At 49.6% G+C, this 16588-nt stretch overlaps 1 protein-coding gene across 4 annotated transcripts in view; it reads left to right on the top strand.

Annotated features, from left to right (window-relative positions):
• Positions 1–15370, top strand: part of sema6a (sema domain, transmembrane domain (TM), and cytoplasmic domain, (semaphorin) 6A) — a 71449-nt gene extending 56079 nt beyond the window's left edge. For 2 of the 4 annotated variants that reach the window (XM_062543713.1, XM_062543714.1), the window contains exons 16-19: positions 267–325; positions 641–661; positions 3896–4048; positions 12505–15370. In XM_062543713.1, the coding sequence (XP_062399697.1) occupies positions 267–325; positions 641–661; positions 3896–4048; positions 12505–13673 (1402 nt within the window). In that variant the 3' untranslated portion in view covers positions 13674–15370. The remainder of the gene's footprint in view (positions 1–266; positions 326–640; positions 662–3895; positions 4049–12504) is intronic. The other 2 variants (XM_062543715.1, XM_062543716.1) reach the window with 2 other exon arrangements.
• The last annotated feature ends 1218 nt before the right edge of the window (positions 15371–16588 follow it).

Consider the following 16588-nt stretch of genomic DNA (forward strand, 5'->3'; position numbering starts at 1 on the left):
GTGTGTGTGTGTGTGTGTGTGTGTATTCTGTGTGACACTTTGGGAAAATGGGCTAGGTTTATTATCTAGTTCCTCTATATTGTTCATCCTGGTACAGATAAGGATAGCTTGTCTTTGTGTGTCTCCTGTGATTGTGTGTGTGTGTGTGTGTGTGTGTGTGTGTGTGTGTGTGTGTGTGTGTGTGTGAGTGTGTGTGTGTGTGTGTGCGCGCGCATGTTTGTGTGTCTGTCTGTACTCTGACCATGACGTCTGTGTGTGTTGTGCAGATGGGCGTTTGAGCAGGACGTGGAGCAGGGAAACACAGATGGACTGGGAGACTGCCAAAGTAAGCACAGCCTTCTGACACACACACTCTCTCTCACATACACACACACACACACACACAGAGGGAGAGAGTTCATCTATGCATGCTGCGTTTAGGAAGAAAGAGAGAGGTCATTTAGGAAGAAAATAGTGAGGCTGATGAAATTGAATGACTTACTGAAGAGGAGAGCTATGGATGAATATCAACAAGACGGAAAGCCTCAGCACACACACATAGGCTGTCCACTCAGAGAGACTGTACTGTGTAGGTGCACTGGTGAAATGGAAAAGTTGTGACATGTTAGGATGCTAACATTTGATTTCCCCTCTTTTCTAGACTCCTTTGTGGCCCTGAATGGTAAGTATCTACAGAAATTGGAGACTTCTTATTATTTTTGTTCTTCTTCTTCTTCTCCTTCTTGTTCTTGTTCTTGTTCTCCTTCTTCTTTTTTGTCTTTGTCTTCTTCACTTACTGAACGTGTTTTGTTCTGCTCTGTAACACAAGCATCTATTTTTTCTTTTCTTTCGCAAAGCCTTTCATTCCAACCGTCTTGGTTATGACATGACATCCAAGTTTTTCCGTGGTCAGTCACTCCTACGTTTTCCTCAGTGTGATGGAGTACTGTGCTACTGTACTACTGTGCTACTGTGCTACTGTGCTAGACTAGTGTGTGCCAGTGATGGTGTTGTAGCCAGTAGACTGTGCTGTTGTGTGCTGTTGTGTGCTACAGGCTCTTCAAGCGTCCTTTTGTTCTACAGCACAGGTTCCTAATCACCTCTCCACCCTGCCACACCCATGTGTCCCTGCTCCTGCGTCTTGTCAGTCCTCTGTAACCCCCCCCCCCCCAACCCCAGTGTGGCCATATTGATGGGCTGTGACCTTTCCCTTCCCTAATTGGCCGGCTGCTGCAGCAGTAATAAGGGAGCAGTTGAGTGTGAGGGTGGGGGGTCCTGGGCCACATGACAGCATCCGAGGGGGGAGAGGGGGGCGCTGATTGAAGTTGAACAGGAACCAGCGCCCTGGACACCTTTAGCTGGTTACTCAGGACACACACGCTGAATCATAGGCAGCAACACACGCACACACACGCACACGCACACACACACGCACACGCACACGCACACGCACACACACACACACACACACACACAAGCACACGCTCACACGCTCACACGCACACACACACACACACACACAAACACACAGAGCTCCCCTAAAACATTAACATTGTACTCAAAGCATACCACTTCACACAAGCAAGCAGACGCTCAGTCAAATGGCAGCTGATGAGCAGGGCGGTGTGGTAACCCCGTCTGAGCTGCAGAATCTCTCACTAGAGAATTTGTAGCGGCCTTGTGGCAGAGGGTCAAACACTCAGAGATTTCCACTCCACTTGCTTTATCCTCCTCAGGTGCATTTCGTCTTTTAATCTCTACCCACATCTCTCAGATTCTCTCCTTCACACTTCCCCCCTGCCTCTCTCTCTCACACACACACACACACACACTCTCTCTCTCTCTCTCTCTCACTCTCTCTTTTTTTCTCTCAGCCCGCACCAACTCCCACACACTGGATCGGGCTTGAGTGCAAATGCACAGTGTTTACATTCCAAATGGACTCAATAGATGCCATTTATTCTGGATTAGTTCTTGTGATAAAGCTGTTGGTTTTGTATAAACAGATTGATTTAATGTCGCGTCATCAGTCATTTCGACCCTGTTGGAAGGCATTCAAGTGGTGCATTTGGCTGCCTGACTGTCTCAGACACTGAACAGAGCAGAAACGTGTTTGAAAACTGAAACTAGGGTTTCACACATTGCACACAGCAGTAAAAGCCCAGGCTTCCCATGAAGCCCACTAAGGGGAGCATAGGGAGGAACACAGATGCCATGGGTTGTGCACTGTGCACCGTACTGGTGAAACCTGCTCATATGGGTGACCCTTGGACGACACAGGGCACCAGAATCAACCTGTGGATAGAGATCCAGGAAGTGACCAGTTCTTCATCCATTTCCTTCACATCTGATCACCTCAGTCCTCCCGCTCTCCTCCTCCCCCTCTCCCCTCCATTTTTCCCTTTTGCGTTTCCTCTCCCCATCTCTTCTCTTCCCTCTCTGATTCACCATTTATGCAACTCACCTCATGTGACAGAGGCAGCCCTCTCTCTTTCTCTCTCCCTCTATTTAACTTGTAAAGAGGATCAGCAGCGTGGCGCTTGGGAGGGCTTTCTGGACTAGTATGATTCTCATCATGGCCGCTCCACACGGCCGTGCTCCCTCTGTATGTGTGTCAAGAGGCAGAGCGCCGCGTCCCTTTGGCTACTGAGGATGAATTATAAAATAGCTCTGTCACACTAATCTCTCCGCCTGCGGCTCATTGTTAAATAAATCATTTTAATGATGGTGGTGCGGAGGCTGGGGATGGGGATGGTGGGGGAGGTGGGACTGGGAGGGGGGACGCTGTCAGGCCAAGTGCACTGGAGGCAGCTGCAGCCACAAACGTGCCTCCCTCACACCAGAGCCTTTTTTCATCCCCCTGCTACTGTGGCCACCAGATGATGACTCTAGGTGTTAATTACAGTGCTGGGGGATCTTGGAGGGAGGGGGGGGGGGGGGGGGGGGCGTTATGGGATGGGGAGGGGAGAAGCCGGCAGGTGGAAGTAGGTCACACACGATGTCTGGCTGTCACCAAAAACACATGTGTGCCAGATTCCTGAGGACATGAGCTTGCTGTCACATTCATTATCCATTTCTTATCAGGAGAGAGCAGAGTTAAAACACTCAAGGCTCTTCTCAGTTGGGTACTCACTGCCATTTTAATCGCTTTTTATCTTCGCTCAAATTCAGGTATTAATGAGCTCAAAAAACGATGTGGTATTCATTTGACTTGTACTGTACTGTCGTCATCTCTTGCATTGTTAGCAGTCATACTGTTCTCCACACATTGTTGGCCATCAACAACCCATCTCCACTGACTTTGACCTTACAGCGTAAGCTTCAGATCAGAGCTGCTCTCTGAGTCATATTCCTGGCAAGAGAATTAGCAAAGCACACTAGCACACACATGCCCAGATGAGAGCCAGGGGTACTGTAGGCTAGATGGGGGCATTGCAGATGCAGATCTTCAGAGACCCACCAAGAGAAAAGAGAAATGGGCTGATGGAACATGTATTTAGGACAAGTGGAGCAAATCAAAGCCGTCTCTTTCATTTCATGGGCCAACAGAAGCCCAACAGATATACCCCTATCTGTAGCACTTGAGCTGAGAAGACAAAGGCCTACATTCACCCAGCATCCGCTGGGTCCTGCACAGAGAGAGAGAGAGAGACTGAGGGAGAATCTCTACCTGACAGAGCTGCAGGAGCTGCTTGCCATTGTTGTCCCTTTGAAACTAGGAATGAGAGCCGCTGAGATGCACTTCCTCCTTAGCTCCAAGGACCTCACTGAGTAGCCTCCCTTTGAAGTAGACTGTGCATATTGGAACATTATATGTTAGAAATAGCTATGTGAAGTGGTTGAAGAGCGTGTGTGCGAGTGCGTGTGTGCGAGTGTGTGTGTGTGACCGAGTGTGTGTAACATGTATTGTGTCCAGCAGGCGCCCCCACTGCCCCCCTGCTCACCACGGCTCTGGCCCCAGCCGCCGGACCTCTGGGCCGTGGGGGGATGGTCAAAGCGGAGGAGGCCGCGCGCGATAAGACGGACCCCTACATGGCAGTGCCCTCGCAGACGCAGCAGGATGCCAGCGGTAAGCCTTGGAATGGAGGAGTCCATTAGCCTGTCCGAGATTTACTGGTGCCCCTGCCGCCAGCTGACCAGCACACAGACCCCGCCTCCCCCGCTCGCTGCTGTCGCCACAAATGCAAACAAATTGGTCCCCGGCAACGCGGACGTGGGAGATTTATTAAGCGGCCGTCCGTAATGTCCCCTGGGATGGAATAATATTGGGGCCGCTACTGTCCGAGAGAGAGGGAGATGGCTGCTGCGGTTAGTTCAGCAGAAGGCGGTCTCCGCAATTTAATCACCAGCACGGTCACAACGATGACATTGAATACCCTGTGCGTTCTTTCCCCCCTTTAGTTGTATGGTCACTCTTGCCATCTCAAGGTCGCCTCTTAGCCTTGCCGTACAAAGACCCTTGAAAGAAACAAATCTTCATGGCTCAGCGCGTGACCTCGAGCGTGTATTAAAGGAGGAGAACCATTAGAGATTCCATTAGAGCTGCTCCCATGTCATCGAGGAACACATCGTTAGCCTGAGTCAATAGGGAGAACAGCAGCCTAAGCTGCTATTGATCATCAGTCAATAAGGTGGCTGATCTGTATGTTAATGGGAGGCTAATACTGTTAGCATGTAAATAACAGCACAGTGTTTAGAGTCTGTGCGAGGAGACAATGACCCTCAACGCTATTGGCAGCTCAGCTGCCTCACTGCCACGGATAGAGGGGTGGACGGATAGGCGGTCAGATAGATGGGCAAGTGGGGGACCGCTGTGTGTGGCGGAGCAGCAGTGGGGAGCGTGTCTGGTCACTGGAAGCACATGCACCCATGAACTGGACAGACACAATGGTGGCAGAGGTTGTTAATGCATGAGGCTTCACAGTGCCTCTTGCCTGTGCCCGTGGCAGTCCCAAGCATTGCACAGGCACAGGCAACCGGCCCACATGACAAAACAGCAGCTTCTTTTTTGCCTTCTGTTTATTTCCTTGTGTTTGACTTTACGTTCCTTTTACTCTGACATGCCGCTTGTTTTCCGTGTGTGGGGAGCTCTGAGCTCTGGCTCTGTGTGTGGCTGTGTGTGAGTGCTGCCTGGTCTCATCTTGTGTCTGTTGCTGTGTGTGAGTGCTGCCTCGTCTCATGTTGTGTCTGTTGCTGTGTGTGAGTGCGTGTCTGTTGCTGTGTGTGAGTGCTGCTTGGTCTCATGTTGTGTCTGTTGCTGTGTGTGAGTGCGTGTCTGTTGCTGTGTGTCAGTGCTGCCTGGTCTCATGTTGTGTCTGTTGCTGTGTGTGAGTGTGTGTCTGTTGCTGTGTGTGAGTGCTGCCTGGTCTCATGTTGTGTCTGTTGCTGTGTGTGAGTGCTGCCTGGTCTCATGTTGTGTCTGTTGCTGTGTTGCATGGCTGTGGGGGGAACCAGCTGTATGGCGCGCTGCTCTGCTGCCAGAACACCTGTGCTGCTTCTCGCCCAGCACACCTTTCTTCCTTGTTTGCAGCATTCTGCTTTTCTGTTGCGTCAGCTCACGCCACTCTCATGGACTCATCCACCAAGCACTCACTTGTGATCCCCCTCTCTCCTCTCCTCTCCCTCCCTCGCTCTCCTCTCCTCTCCTCTTCTTTCTGTCGTCTCCTTGTCTCCCCTTCCTCTGTTTCCTCTTTTTTTCCTCCTCATCTTTCTACTCTATCCCTTTATCTCTGGTGCTCTCTCTCCTCTCCTGTCTTTTGTCCTCCCTTCCCTTCCTGTTGGCTTTGCCAGCCCCTCCGCCCTCTGCCTGCTCCATCCTCTCCAGGCGGATCTCCACCCTCCTCTGTTCATTTCCTCTCCTCTTGTTCGACCCTCATTTTTTGCCCTGTTGATGTGCTTGCTGGAGTTTGTCAACAATGTACTGGGAAAAAAAACAACAGAGTGAATGAATTAGTCATAAATTCAGCGAGAGAACTAGGGTGAATAAGTGAGAGAGAGAGAGAATGAGTGAGAGAGAGAGAGAATAAATGAGAGAGAAAGAGCGAGAAAAAAAGAGAGTGAAACCACAGTGGGTGTGAACCTCAGTGTAAACCCTTTAATTGATTGTTAGTGGTTTACACGTCCTTTTTAGGGACTTCCTTGCTTTATTGAGGCTTAAAACAGCACAGTCAAATGCCTACTGACAGTTAAGTTGGATCTGGTTCCATGCTGTTTGTGAATCTGAGTGGCAAAAATGTGGCCACACACTGGAGCATAAGGAGAGCAGTATGTGCAACATTGTGAATCTGACTGCAATACTGCATTTGTCAAGGGTGGATGGCTTCACCATCACTACATCCCCAGACATTAAGAGCAAGTGTGTAGATTGTAAGCCTGTGTACTGTACGTGTCCACGTGCGTGCATGTGTGTAATTGCATGCACATATGCGTGCCATGCTGTGCCTTAGCCAGAGAGAGGGAGAGGGACAGGAGCATGCATGTGCGTGTGTTGTTGGGCCTAGTTTTCTTCAGTACATTGGGGGCTCCTCTCCTCTTGTGTTGTGTTGTGCCTGTGCTCCATGTCTCAGTGTGAGATTGCACCTCTCTAGCCCTCCCCCCCTGCCCATTCCACCTCCCATCACCATCTGCCGCCATTGTGACAAGCCTCCTTCTCCTCCTCCAGACCCTTTCATCTTCCCAGATGGAACGTTCCAAGGCTGTACCTTTACTGTGTGTAGCGCAAGCCAATTACTAACCCTACTTTATGGAGCATCCTCTCTAGCCCCTCTCTCCTCCGTGGAATGGAGGCCATATCTCTAACCCCCTCTCTAGCACTCGCTCGTGTCTCAGAACTGAATTGTGTTACCCCCCCCATACCCCCAACCCAACCCCGGCCCTTCCTTTCCAGCCTGTACACATCTGTGTTTGTGTCTCTTATTTATAGGTTCAATTACAAAAGAAATGTGGAGAGAGAGACAGCAGCCAAGAGAGGGAGAGAGATGGGCAGGAGTGGACCATATCCCACCTCTCTCTCCCTCGCTCTTCACTCGCTAGCGCTCTCTGTCTCTTCGTTTTTCTTTCCCTCGCTCTCTCTCTTGTGCTGTGTCTCTCTCGCTCTCTTGCTCTCTCTCTCAGTCTCTCTCTCTCACTCTGTCTCTCTCTCTTCATCTCTCTGGACTGCTGGGTCTGCATTGTCCTCTGCTGCATGCTGGTGGAGGATTCATGGCTAACTCAGGGCTACAGGAGTGCATGTTCCTGAGAGAGCCCAGTGAGGACAGCACTGTATGGGCCGCCGGCGTGAGGGGGAGTTCCAGATGGAGACTTGGCTTTGATGTAGAACTGGTTCCAGGGAGCATTTAGCAGAGCGTCCTATCAGATAGCAGCTCCTCCAGGGTCAGACACGCCACTCGGCTTTGTTCCCCTTAATGTTCTTGGCCATAGCTGGAGAGCCCGTAGTGAGAGTTTGATAATGAGATTTTAATTAATGGCTCCGTTACGGCTGCTAATCCGAGCAGTTACTTTTTACTTCACGGCAAATTTCATCTCCTTTTTCATAACCTTGTGGGAGTCTTTTAAAAGGCTGGGAGTTGAGCGCCAGTCTGACAGCATCATTGTGGGCTTGTCAAAATGACAGCAAGGTCTGTGGCTGAGTCTCTTCGGGGTCTTCTGCTCTGTTAGGCGCAAGTTAAACAGCTGGAAACTCTCCTGTGGATCGTCCCGCTATCATGTGTGTTGCTCCCATTGCCACAAAAGAGCATTCAGACCTCACCCCCTAACCTTTGCCCTCATTACACCAGTCAGTGCACATTACGACCGACTTGCACTGGAGCATATGGTGTGTGTGTGTGTGTGTGTGTGTGTGTGTGTGTGTGTGTGTGTGTGTGTGTGTGTGTGTGTGTGTGTGGTGTTGTTGTTTTGTGCCAGTCCATAATGCTGGTGGAGATTGCGCCCAGTGGGCTGGTGAAATGTTTCTGACTGGTTATGGAGGATGAGTCGGAGTGCTGTTAGTGTCGTCTCACTGGGCACACACACACACACACACACACACACACACTCTGGCCGCCGTCTGAGGGATATTGGGGATGGGTGTGAAATGCAAATCCATCTTAAGTGAGAATGAAGCACTCTGTGGCATAACGCGGCGCGGCGCACAGCGCACAGCGCACCCCCTCTCCTAATCCAGCACCCTCATCCACGCCTCTCCCACACTCACATGCGTGACCTCAATCAGCAGGCTGGGGATGGATCACACTGAACGGTGGAACTGGGACACTTAGTCACGCGCGTGCACACCACACACACAAAAACAATCACACGGACGCCCTCGCACTCGCGCTCTTTCCTTCTCTCTCTCTCTCTCTCTCTCTCTCTCTCTCTCTCTCTCTCTCTCTCTCTCTCACACACACACACACACACACACACACACACACACACACACACACACACACACACACACACACACACACACACACACACAGACACACACACACACACACACCTTCTGTGAGACTGGTCACCAGTTGGAACACCAGCTCTCTGACAAGCACAGTAACGGGCAGCGCATGAGAGACTGAATGGCAAATGTCACGTCCTAAATGAATGGCGGCGAGTGTGTAGGTTAGGAGCGGCAGGGCAGACCCATTAGTGGGAGCTCCATGAGAAAGGCTCCTTCATTATTGAGGCTAAGCATCTCATCTCTTTGTCTAGCATCGCCCTGGCAGGCTGTAGCAGCCCACCGAAGTGTTTAGCCCTGATTCTCCCATTAGTAACGCTCCAGGTGTGCTCTGAGAGACTCACATTTTCTCTGCTCTCTCTGTTGGTCGGTCCAAAAGTTATGCATAAGCATTGAATGGACTTATGCAGGTAATACATCACTTTGTAATCAAAGCAAATTCATATGTTTTTTTATCTTGAATATACTGTACGCAAAAAGTTCCTTTAAGAGGAACTTGAACCATTGCAGAGGAACACTTTGAGAGAGAGTCCCAAGGGTGTGCCCTGTTTCCTGTCCAGTCACTTCCCTGTAGTGCTGAGGGTCAGAGGCTGAGACTGGAGGAAGGCTTTGAGAGCACAACAACAGTTGGACTGGATGTGCAGCCCATGTGGGATTATCCTCACACATCCATCATTCATTATTCTGCTTCTGCTCTTTTCTGCATGCACACACACACTCACTCACTCTTACTCACACACACACATACACACTCACTCACTCACACTTACTCACGCTCACTCACACACACACACACACACACACACACACACACACACACACATATACACACATACACATAAACAAACATACACATACCCCCAGACATGTCCCTCTCCGATAACATTTTTATCTTTTTCTTCCATCCCCTTTAAACAATGCCCAGAGCCCTAATGGATGCTGGCAGAGGTTAGCTGCACTTGAAAGGCCTGGCTGAGAAGTAATGAGTCCTTTGAAGTCTCCCGCAGACAAAGCTGCCAGTGTAGCCAGGCACAAACCACAAACTGCCACACACAGATTTGGGGGGTGTTGCGGGCAAGTGGGAAGGGCTGGCTGTGTGTGTGTGTGTGTGTGTGTGTGTGTGTGTGTGTGTGTGTGTGTGTGTGTGTGTGTGTGTGTGTCTTAATGTGTTTTTAGGCCAGGGTTGTATTCCCACTCCACTTCCACACAGCATAAAAGTGTCTACCTTTACCATCTCAAGGTGAGGATTTATGTATTTAGGAATTCTATGCGTGTGTGTTTGCAGTGAAGCGTTCATTTAAAAAGGAGAGATGGTCTGTGTGACAAGTGGAATGACACCTCCTGAAATTCAGATGAAGCGCAAAGTTTCCAGGCACAGACAGATAGGGGCTAACATTCCGTTCATATTCCCTGGGCTGTTTTACAAATGCCATACAAACCTACATGTTGCCTCAACACAACTGGCTAGCTTTGGTCTCAAGCACAGCCAAGGTGTCCCAGAACAATAAAGCTGGGAACAGGGGGAGAGAGATGTCCTTCTGCGCTTGCTCGTTAAGTAAAGAAGGTCTGCCTGACCTGTGTGCATATGACCGCCAATCCTTCATCTGGAGGTCTCGCTAGTCGCTTTATGGCCGTGCCCTCTTTGAAGTTACAACGTGAAACAATTGACTTTCTACATGAAAGATGAGGGATCTTCAAAGGTCTGCTGGGGCCTTCAAGGCATTTTAGTCTGTCCCTGACAGGAAACTCCTATGTGAAGTAAACTACGCCCCTTCAAAAGGGTTCTTTATTGTGTGGGAAGAGCATAAGAACCCTTGTTATCCTTGTCCGCAGTAGCCAGCACTCAGTATGACTCCATGTAGATTCAATTAGACTGGCTCAAAGTTGAATTCTTCCAAATAGAGTGTTATATATTATTCGGCCAAAGTTAAGGGTTGTTGTGTTTTGATGGGCCAGTCTAGTCAGACTGTGTTTTTGCTATTTGTTTCTCATCAGAGTTCCTGCTGAAAGTGGGATGTTTGCCAAGTATAGTTGTTTTCCTGTGCAAACAAAAACATCAATTTTGCTATCAACTGACATTCAGAAGTTGGGTATGGGAATAATATTAAAGTCATTCTGAAAAATATATTTACTTCAATTCCTCATTTATTCAGACAAAGAATAGTGATTGCAGCTTGTACCCCTAAACCCAGATGTTATTATTATGTTTCACTCTACACACTCCGCAGTTGGTTTTATTCTGTGAGTTGCAAATCGGGCCACGTGATGAGAAAAATAAAAAGGATACGGCCCATCTGAAAGAGCAGAAAAAAAGTAATAAGTCAAAGTCTTTTAAACTGTTTGACTGTGAGCCTCTTAAAATCCAGGCTACATACAGCAGAACATTATCTTCTGTTCATTTCTCTTCTCGGCTCAGAAGTCAGAAGGTCTCACTTTCCCTTCACTTAGAGCAGACGAGAAAAAGGCAAAGGAGCATGATACTGAGCAGCCCCAGAAAAGGTCAAAAGAAAAGGATTAACTGGGATCACATGGCTAATACTAAATCATGATGTCAGGCTTTTTTCATGCTCTCCGCCGGCTGAACCTTTGCTAGGATGGCACCCAGGCTACCGCCTGAAGAATGTAATTCCCCACAGCGTTCAATTTATATCTGACTCAAAACTTTAATCCCTCAACTTTCCATAGTCGGCTGTAATTTCAAAGTAGGAAAAAAAGAGAATAAGTTGTGAAGAAACCACAATTTGAAATTAGAATGTACGATGCTACCATGGAAAGGGAAAAGGAGTGAGCAAGTAAGAGGCACTGTGTGAGAAAAAAAAACAACTGTACAAGCCATCAAATAGTATATCAGGCAGGGAGAAAAGTTTTGCTGAGAAAAATGAGGGCAGAGCAAAAAAACAGGGGAGAGAAAGAAAGGAGCTTTGAGCTGATGTGTGCATCAGCAGAGAAAAAGCAGACGCACGGAACTCGAGCAGATTGGTGTCTTGTGAGGCCTTGCAGAGCCTGTCACCCCAGCAGCATCTCCACTGCAGATAAGACTCTCTCCCCAGCGCCGCGCTGAACGCCTGACACCTCCGCGGCTAAGACACACGCTCGTCCCAGAGACAGGAGTGGGGAGTGGGACGTGGCAGGACTGCACTCAACAGCTTGGCGGACGGAGCGTCCAGACAGACCCTCCTCCTCCTCCCGTTACAAGTGCACTTGGTCTCTGTGTGGAGGGCAGCGCTGGGGTCAAAGGCTCCGGCCTGCTGTGGGATGAGGGTCAGTGCAGCGCAGCTGAGGGTGTCCACTAGTTTAGCCACAGTGGGGACCACCAGCACAGCGTGCTCCCAGAGATGAGGAATCCTCTCTGAATGCCCTCAGCGTCCACGTGAGCTCGTCTCTGACCGCTCCATCCCCTCCACCCTCTCTGGAGCTCTCCCCTCTGCACTAGAGCAATCAATTAGGTGGAGCGCTGCACACTCTTGTAGGTCAGGGTTTATGGCCATCTCTTCCTCTAATAATAATGCTCCAGTTCATATACTGTATATACGAGCTTTTCTAATATTTAGAGAGCTCCATCAGGCGCAGATTAATAATGATGCTGGACTGTGTTCCCGTCCTCTGCAATCCTCTGATACAAGGCTAAAACAAAACACTCTGCAAACAAGAAACCACTGTTTTTTTTCCATCAAATTTCAGTTGATTCTGTTTGGGGTGACCTTCTACATTGAAATCAGTATTATTGAAAGGGTATTTACTTAGAGCAACAAATGCTCCAGCAAAAGAATGCTGTATCTGAGCAAGATGGCGTGCATATGTATTTAGCAAATACTCCAGCATCAGGAATGAATAGGTACTTCCCTATTCAGAGGTGTTGCATTGAGTCACCGTCAAGCTGCTCTTGACTATCCCAGCACTACTTTTACGATGGCGTAGCAATTCATATTTCACCAGAGCATGTGTGTGTGTGTGTGTGTGTGAGACTTGTTTCAAGTTTATGAAAGCTTACATATATTTTTTTATTTTTTGCATTTTTTCATTTCTATTTCTTCTCAACAGATGCTGGTGCATGCTGTGCAGGTGTGTGTAAAGGTGTGCTTGTTGTGTTGCAGGTGTGATCCGTGAGAGCTACCAGAAGGAGCGCGACCAGATGGTGCCCGTGACGCTGCTGGCCATCGCGGTGATCCTGGCGTTCGTGATGGGCGCCGTCTTCTCGGGCCTGCTGGTGTACTGCGTGTGCGACCAGCGCCGGCGCCACTTCGAGACGTCCTCGCGCCACGACAAGGAGCTCCCGCACTCGCGCCGCGGCTCCATGAACAGCGTCACCAAGCTCACGGGGCTCTTCGAGACGGGCGGCGGTGCCAAGGACCCGCGCGCCAACGACGCCATCCTCACGCCGCTCATGCACAACGGGCGCCTGGCCTCGGCCGCCAACGGCAAGATGCTCATCAAGGCCGAGCAGCACCTGGACCTGTCGGCGCTGCCCACGCCCGAGGCCACGCCCATGCAGCCGCGCCGCAAGCCCAGCAGGGGGAGCCGCGAGTGGGAGCGCAACCAGAACCTCATCAACGCCTGCGCCAAGGACCTGGGCGGCCTGGGCTCGCCCACGCTCATCCCCACCGAGCTGCCGCTGCGCTCCTCGCCCGGCCACATCTCCAGCGTGGTGGTGCTGCCGCTGCCCCAGCACCAGATGCAGATGCAGATGCAGATGCAGATGCAGGCCTACCAGCACGAGTACGTGGAGCAGCCCGGCGGCCCGCGGGAGCAGCTGGATGACCAGGGCGCCACGCTGGAGTACAAGACGCTGAAGAGCCCGTGCCCAGGCGGCCTGACGCTGGTGGAGGACGGCGAGGGTGGCGTGAGCGTGGGCATGCTGCTGCCGCCGCGGGTGCCCCAGCGCGAGGCCTCGCTCAGCGTGCCCCCGCCCGCCGTCCCGCAGATGGGCAAGCGGCTGGAGGTGCACGGGCACGGCCACGGGCAGGAGCACCGGCGCGGCTACGCCCTCAAGGCCTCGGCCGCGCTCAAGCGCCACAACACCAACTCCTCCAACTCCTCCCAGCTGGCGCGCAACCACAGCTTCTCGCGCGTGGAGACCCCTCCGCCCGCCCCCCAGCGCGTGGACTCCATCCTCATGACCACGCTGTCGCGGGCGGGGGGGTCCTACGGCTCTCTGCCCCGTTGCGGTGCCCGGCTGTTCAGGCCCGACGTGCCGCCCAAGCCCTCCCCCGCCTCCCTGGCCTCCTCCCGAGTCATGTCCCCCAGCGGCGACTCCTACACATAATGGCCGCGCTCGCGCGCGCTCACTCTGCTCGTCCTCCTCGCCCTCCTCGTCCTCTCGGCCCTCCTCCTGCTCGCTCACCCCTGCCACACTCTCTGGAGCAAAACAAAGAGAATCAAAAGTAACAGAGGCAAAACAGGGAACACGCACTCTAACAAAAAACCCTATTGACTTTGTACATTGTTGTACAGTGAAAAGCAGCACTTCTCTGAAAGAGAAAGAAAAAGAAAGATGTCTATATATAAATACAAGTGTGGCATGGCTGGGCAGACTGCTCCTGTGCTCCTGGATGAGAGACAGAACACATGCTACTGAAGAAGAAATCATCGGGAACGGACTGTCTTCATCACGCCATCAAAAAAGGAGAAAAATGAAGTGGGATTGAAGAGTCGCTCCATGACGCTCACATCGGAATCGAGCCAAGCCCCGACACGGTGACTGGACTGGGCTCTCTGCTCTGTGAACAGTCGGCCAAAAAGCACATGAGACACCAGAGAGGGTGAGGAGCAGTTGTATATTTGTGAAGGGGCAGAGGCCCAGATAAGCACTTGGGACACAGCACGCAAGTTCTGACTGGAACAACAGCCTTGAGTTTACACCGTAAAAAAGAAATGAAAAGAAAAAAGTCTGAACTGTGAAATTCACTTCTCAGTGTTACAGCTACTGGATGCAGCTATCAAGGTTTCATCTTGAGGAAGGTCTCAAATCTTTCTACTGTACTGGTTACTGAATAACACCTGACTGTTAATACTAATAACTGGTTGTATTTATTTTTAATAAGTGCTTTCAAAGAAAGACTTAATCTTTTTAGGCTCAAGAGATCTTTTTTTAATTATTATTTTAATTAATCAAGTGTAAAATTATTTAAAGTCATTAAACTGGAGCCAGTTCAAGTCTTTTCCATTGTTGTTGTCAGAAGACGTCCGCTAACTCTTTTTGGGGCCTTTGCGAAAGTGAACATTAGAGAGCTCTGACCCCTTGTGTATGAGGGTGTATATTTATTTAACTGTGCCAGAGATAGACCAGCCATGGACCTGTTTGCTCAATGTTTGGATGGTCAAACAAATGAATAAATCATTAGAATGGAGAATTTTAAACTCCATCCTTTACTCTCACTTCCTGGATGGCCATCAGTGAAGCGGGTTTATGGCCTGGAGCAGGTTGATGACCTCACTTCCTGTAGAGTTTGGTGACCTCACTTCCAGACGACCACTGGCCCTTTTTGTGTTACAAGGCATCATATTTTGCATGTGAAAGTGCAAAGGACATTTTTGTCCACCCCCTCCCCTTTCCACCCCCATACACACATATGCAGACTCACACACTCCGACGACTAGAACGTGTGGTTGCTTGGACTCATCACCATGCTGTTGAAAGCACTCAGCTTGTTGAGGACGTTTTTAAAATGGATTATCTTCTGCCCTCCTGACTACACAAACCTGTTACCAGTGACGTCTGAGCGGTCTGTTAAATAGCCTGTTTGTGTTTCACTTCCACGTGTAAATTTGTGCCTTACACTCCTTGAGTAGTGATTTTTCTTTTCTTTTGTTTTTTTCTTTTTGTTTTGTATTTTCGTTTCTTACTTTTAATTGTTTAACTGTTTTCCCTTGTAGCTTTTCTGATGATTATTCCCCTTGTTTAAAAAAGAAAAAGCAGTGAAAGAATGTAGGTGTTCTTGTAGTAACTCTGGTCCTGTTGGAATGACAGTGGTGTGGGGTGGGGTGGGGTGGGGTGGGGTGGGGGAAAGGGGTCTCTCTCTGGGGGTCATCTTTCAGATTGTGCCAATGATGCCCTCCAGTCAGCTCTGCTCTTTTGATTTGGCCACTCAGTGTCGACACGTTACGTTTTTTTTATTTATTTATATTTTTGATGGTGTTTTTTTTGTTTGTTTCTGTTTTTTTATGTAGCACAATGTGTTGCTGTTGTTTTTCTTAACCTTCTCATTTCTGCTGTATTCAACGTTTTGTGTTGTTTTGGAAAAGGCCTTAGCCTTGGAGGTAGGAATGGTCCACCATAATGCGGTCACAAGAAACGAGTCCCATTACAATGTATGTCTTTCCTCCCAGCTCTTCTATATACAGTATGTCACAAGCACCATCCCCTCTCCCTTGCACCAGGCCCTAATGTATACGATCAAACCCAATTTCTAGACAGATGAAGGCAGGCTGGTTCCTGTGACAGTTAAGCATTGAGATCATATCAAGGTGACAATATCAAATCCCCTTTTTAAAAAAATATCTTTCTACTGTATGTTTGTGGCTTACGTATTTGAACTTAATGGTGTCTCATCCTATAAGTCCTGTCCTGGACCAGTGTTGTGTTGACCACTTCTCTTCACCATTGAAAACCAGCACATTGTTAGTGTTGTTAATTATAGTACGGTGTTGTAAATTCTCCACCTCATTCTCCAGTCCCTCCTACATTCATTTCAAGTCTTTCACTCAGCCTCTGATGAAGCTGATCTCCCTTTGTCACGAGGCATGCATATGTGCAAGTGTTTTGTTCACAGAGAAAGATTAATGTGTATCAAATGTATTGACTCCATTGGCTGCATTACGGATCTTTGATATACGTTGGGGGCGCCTCTAGGCCTCAGTTAGTCCACTGCAGCATTTGTGAGGTGAAGGGCAAACCTGTTTCTGAGCTCATTCAGTGATGAGCTTGCTCAGTTCTCAATCTGTGTAGTGCAGCATCTCCTTTTAGATAGAGGCATGTTCATTCCACCATGGGGGATGGTCACTGTAGTCAGGTAGTGCAGCGTTTCTGCCTAGTGTCTGGATGACCATTAGTGGACCATAGGTCTCTGTGGTGTGCCTTCTTGTGTCTCACCCCTTGCTACGCACTGCTAGACTTAGCCCAAGGCTTTCATTCAAGAGCAGGCTTAGGACACAACTTTAAAACTGCTACTCGGGCCACCA

The sequence above is a fragment of the Sardina pilchardus genome, chromosome 8 (genome assembly GCF_963854185.1).
Source record: "Sardina pilchardus chromosome 8, fSarPil1.1, whole genome shotgun sequence".
Classification (NCBI taxonomy): Eukaryota; Metazoa; Chordata; class Actinopteri; order Clupeiformes; family Clupeidae; genus Sardina; species Sardina pilchardus.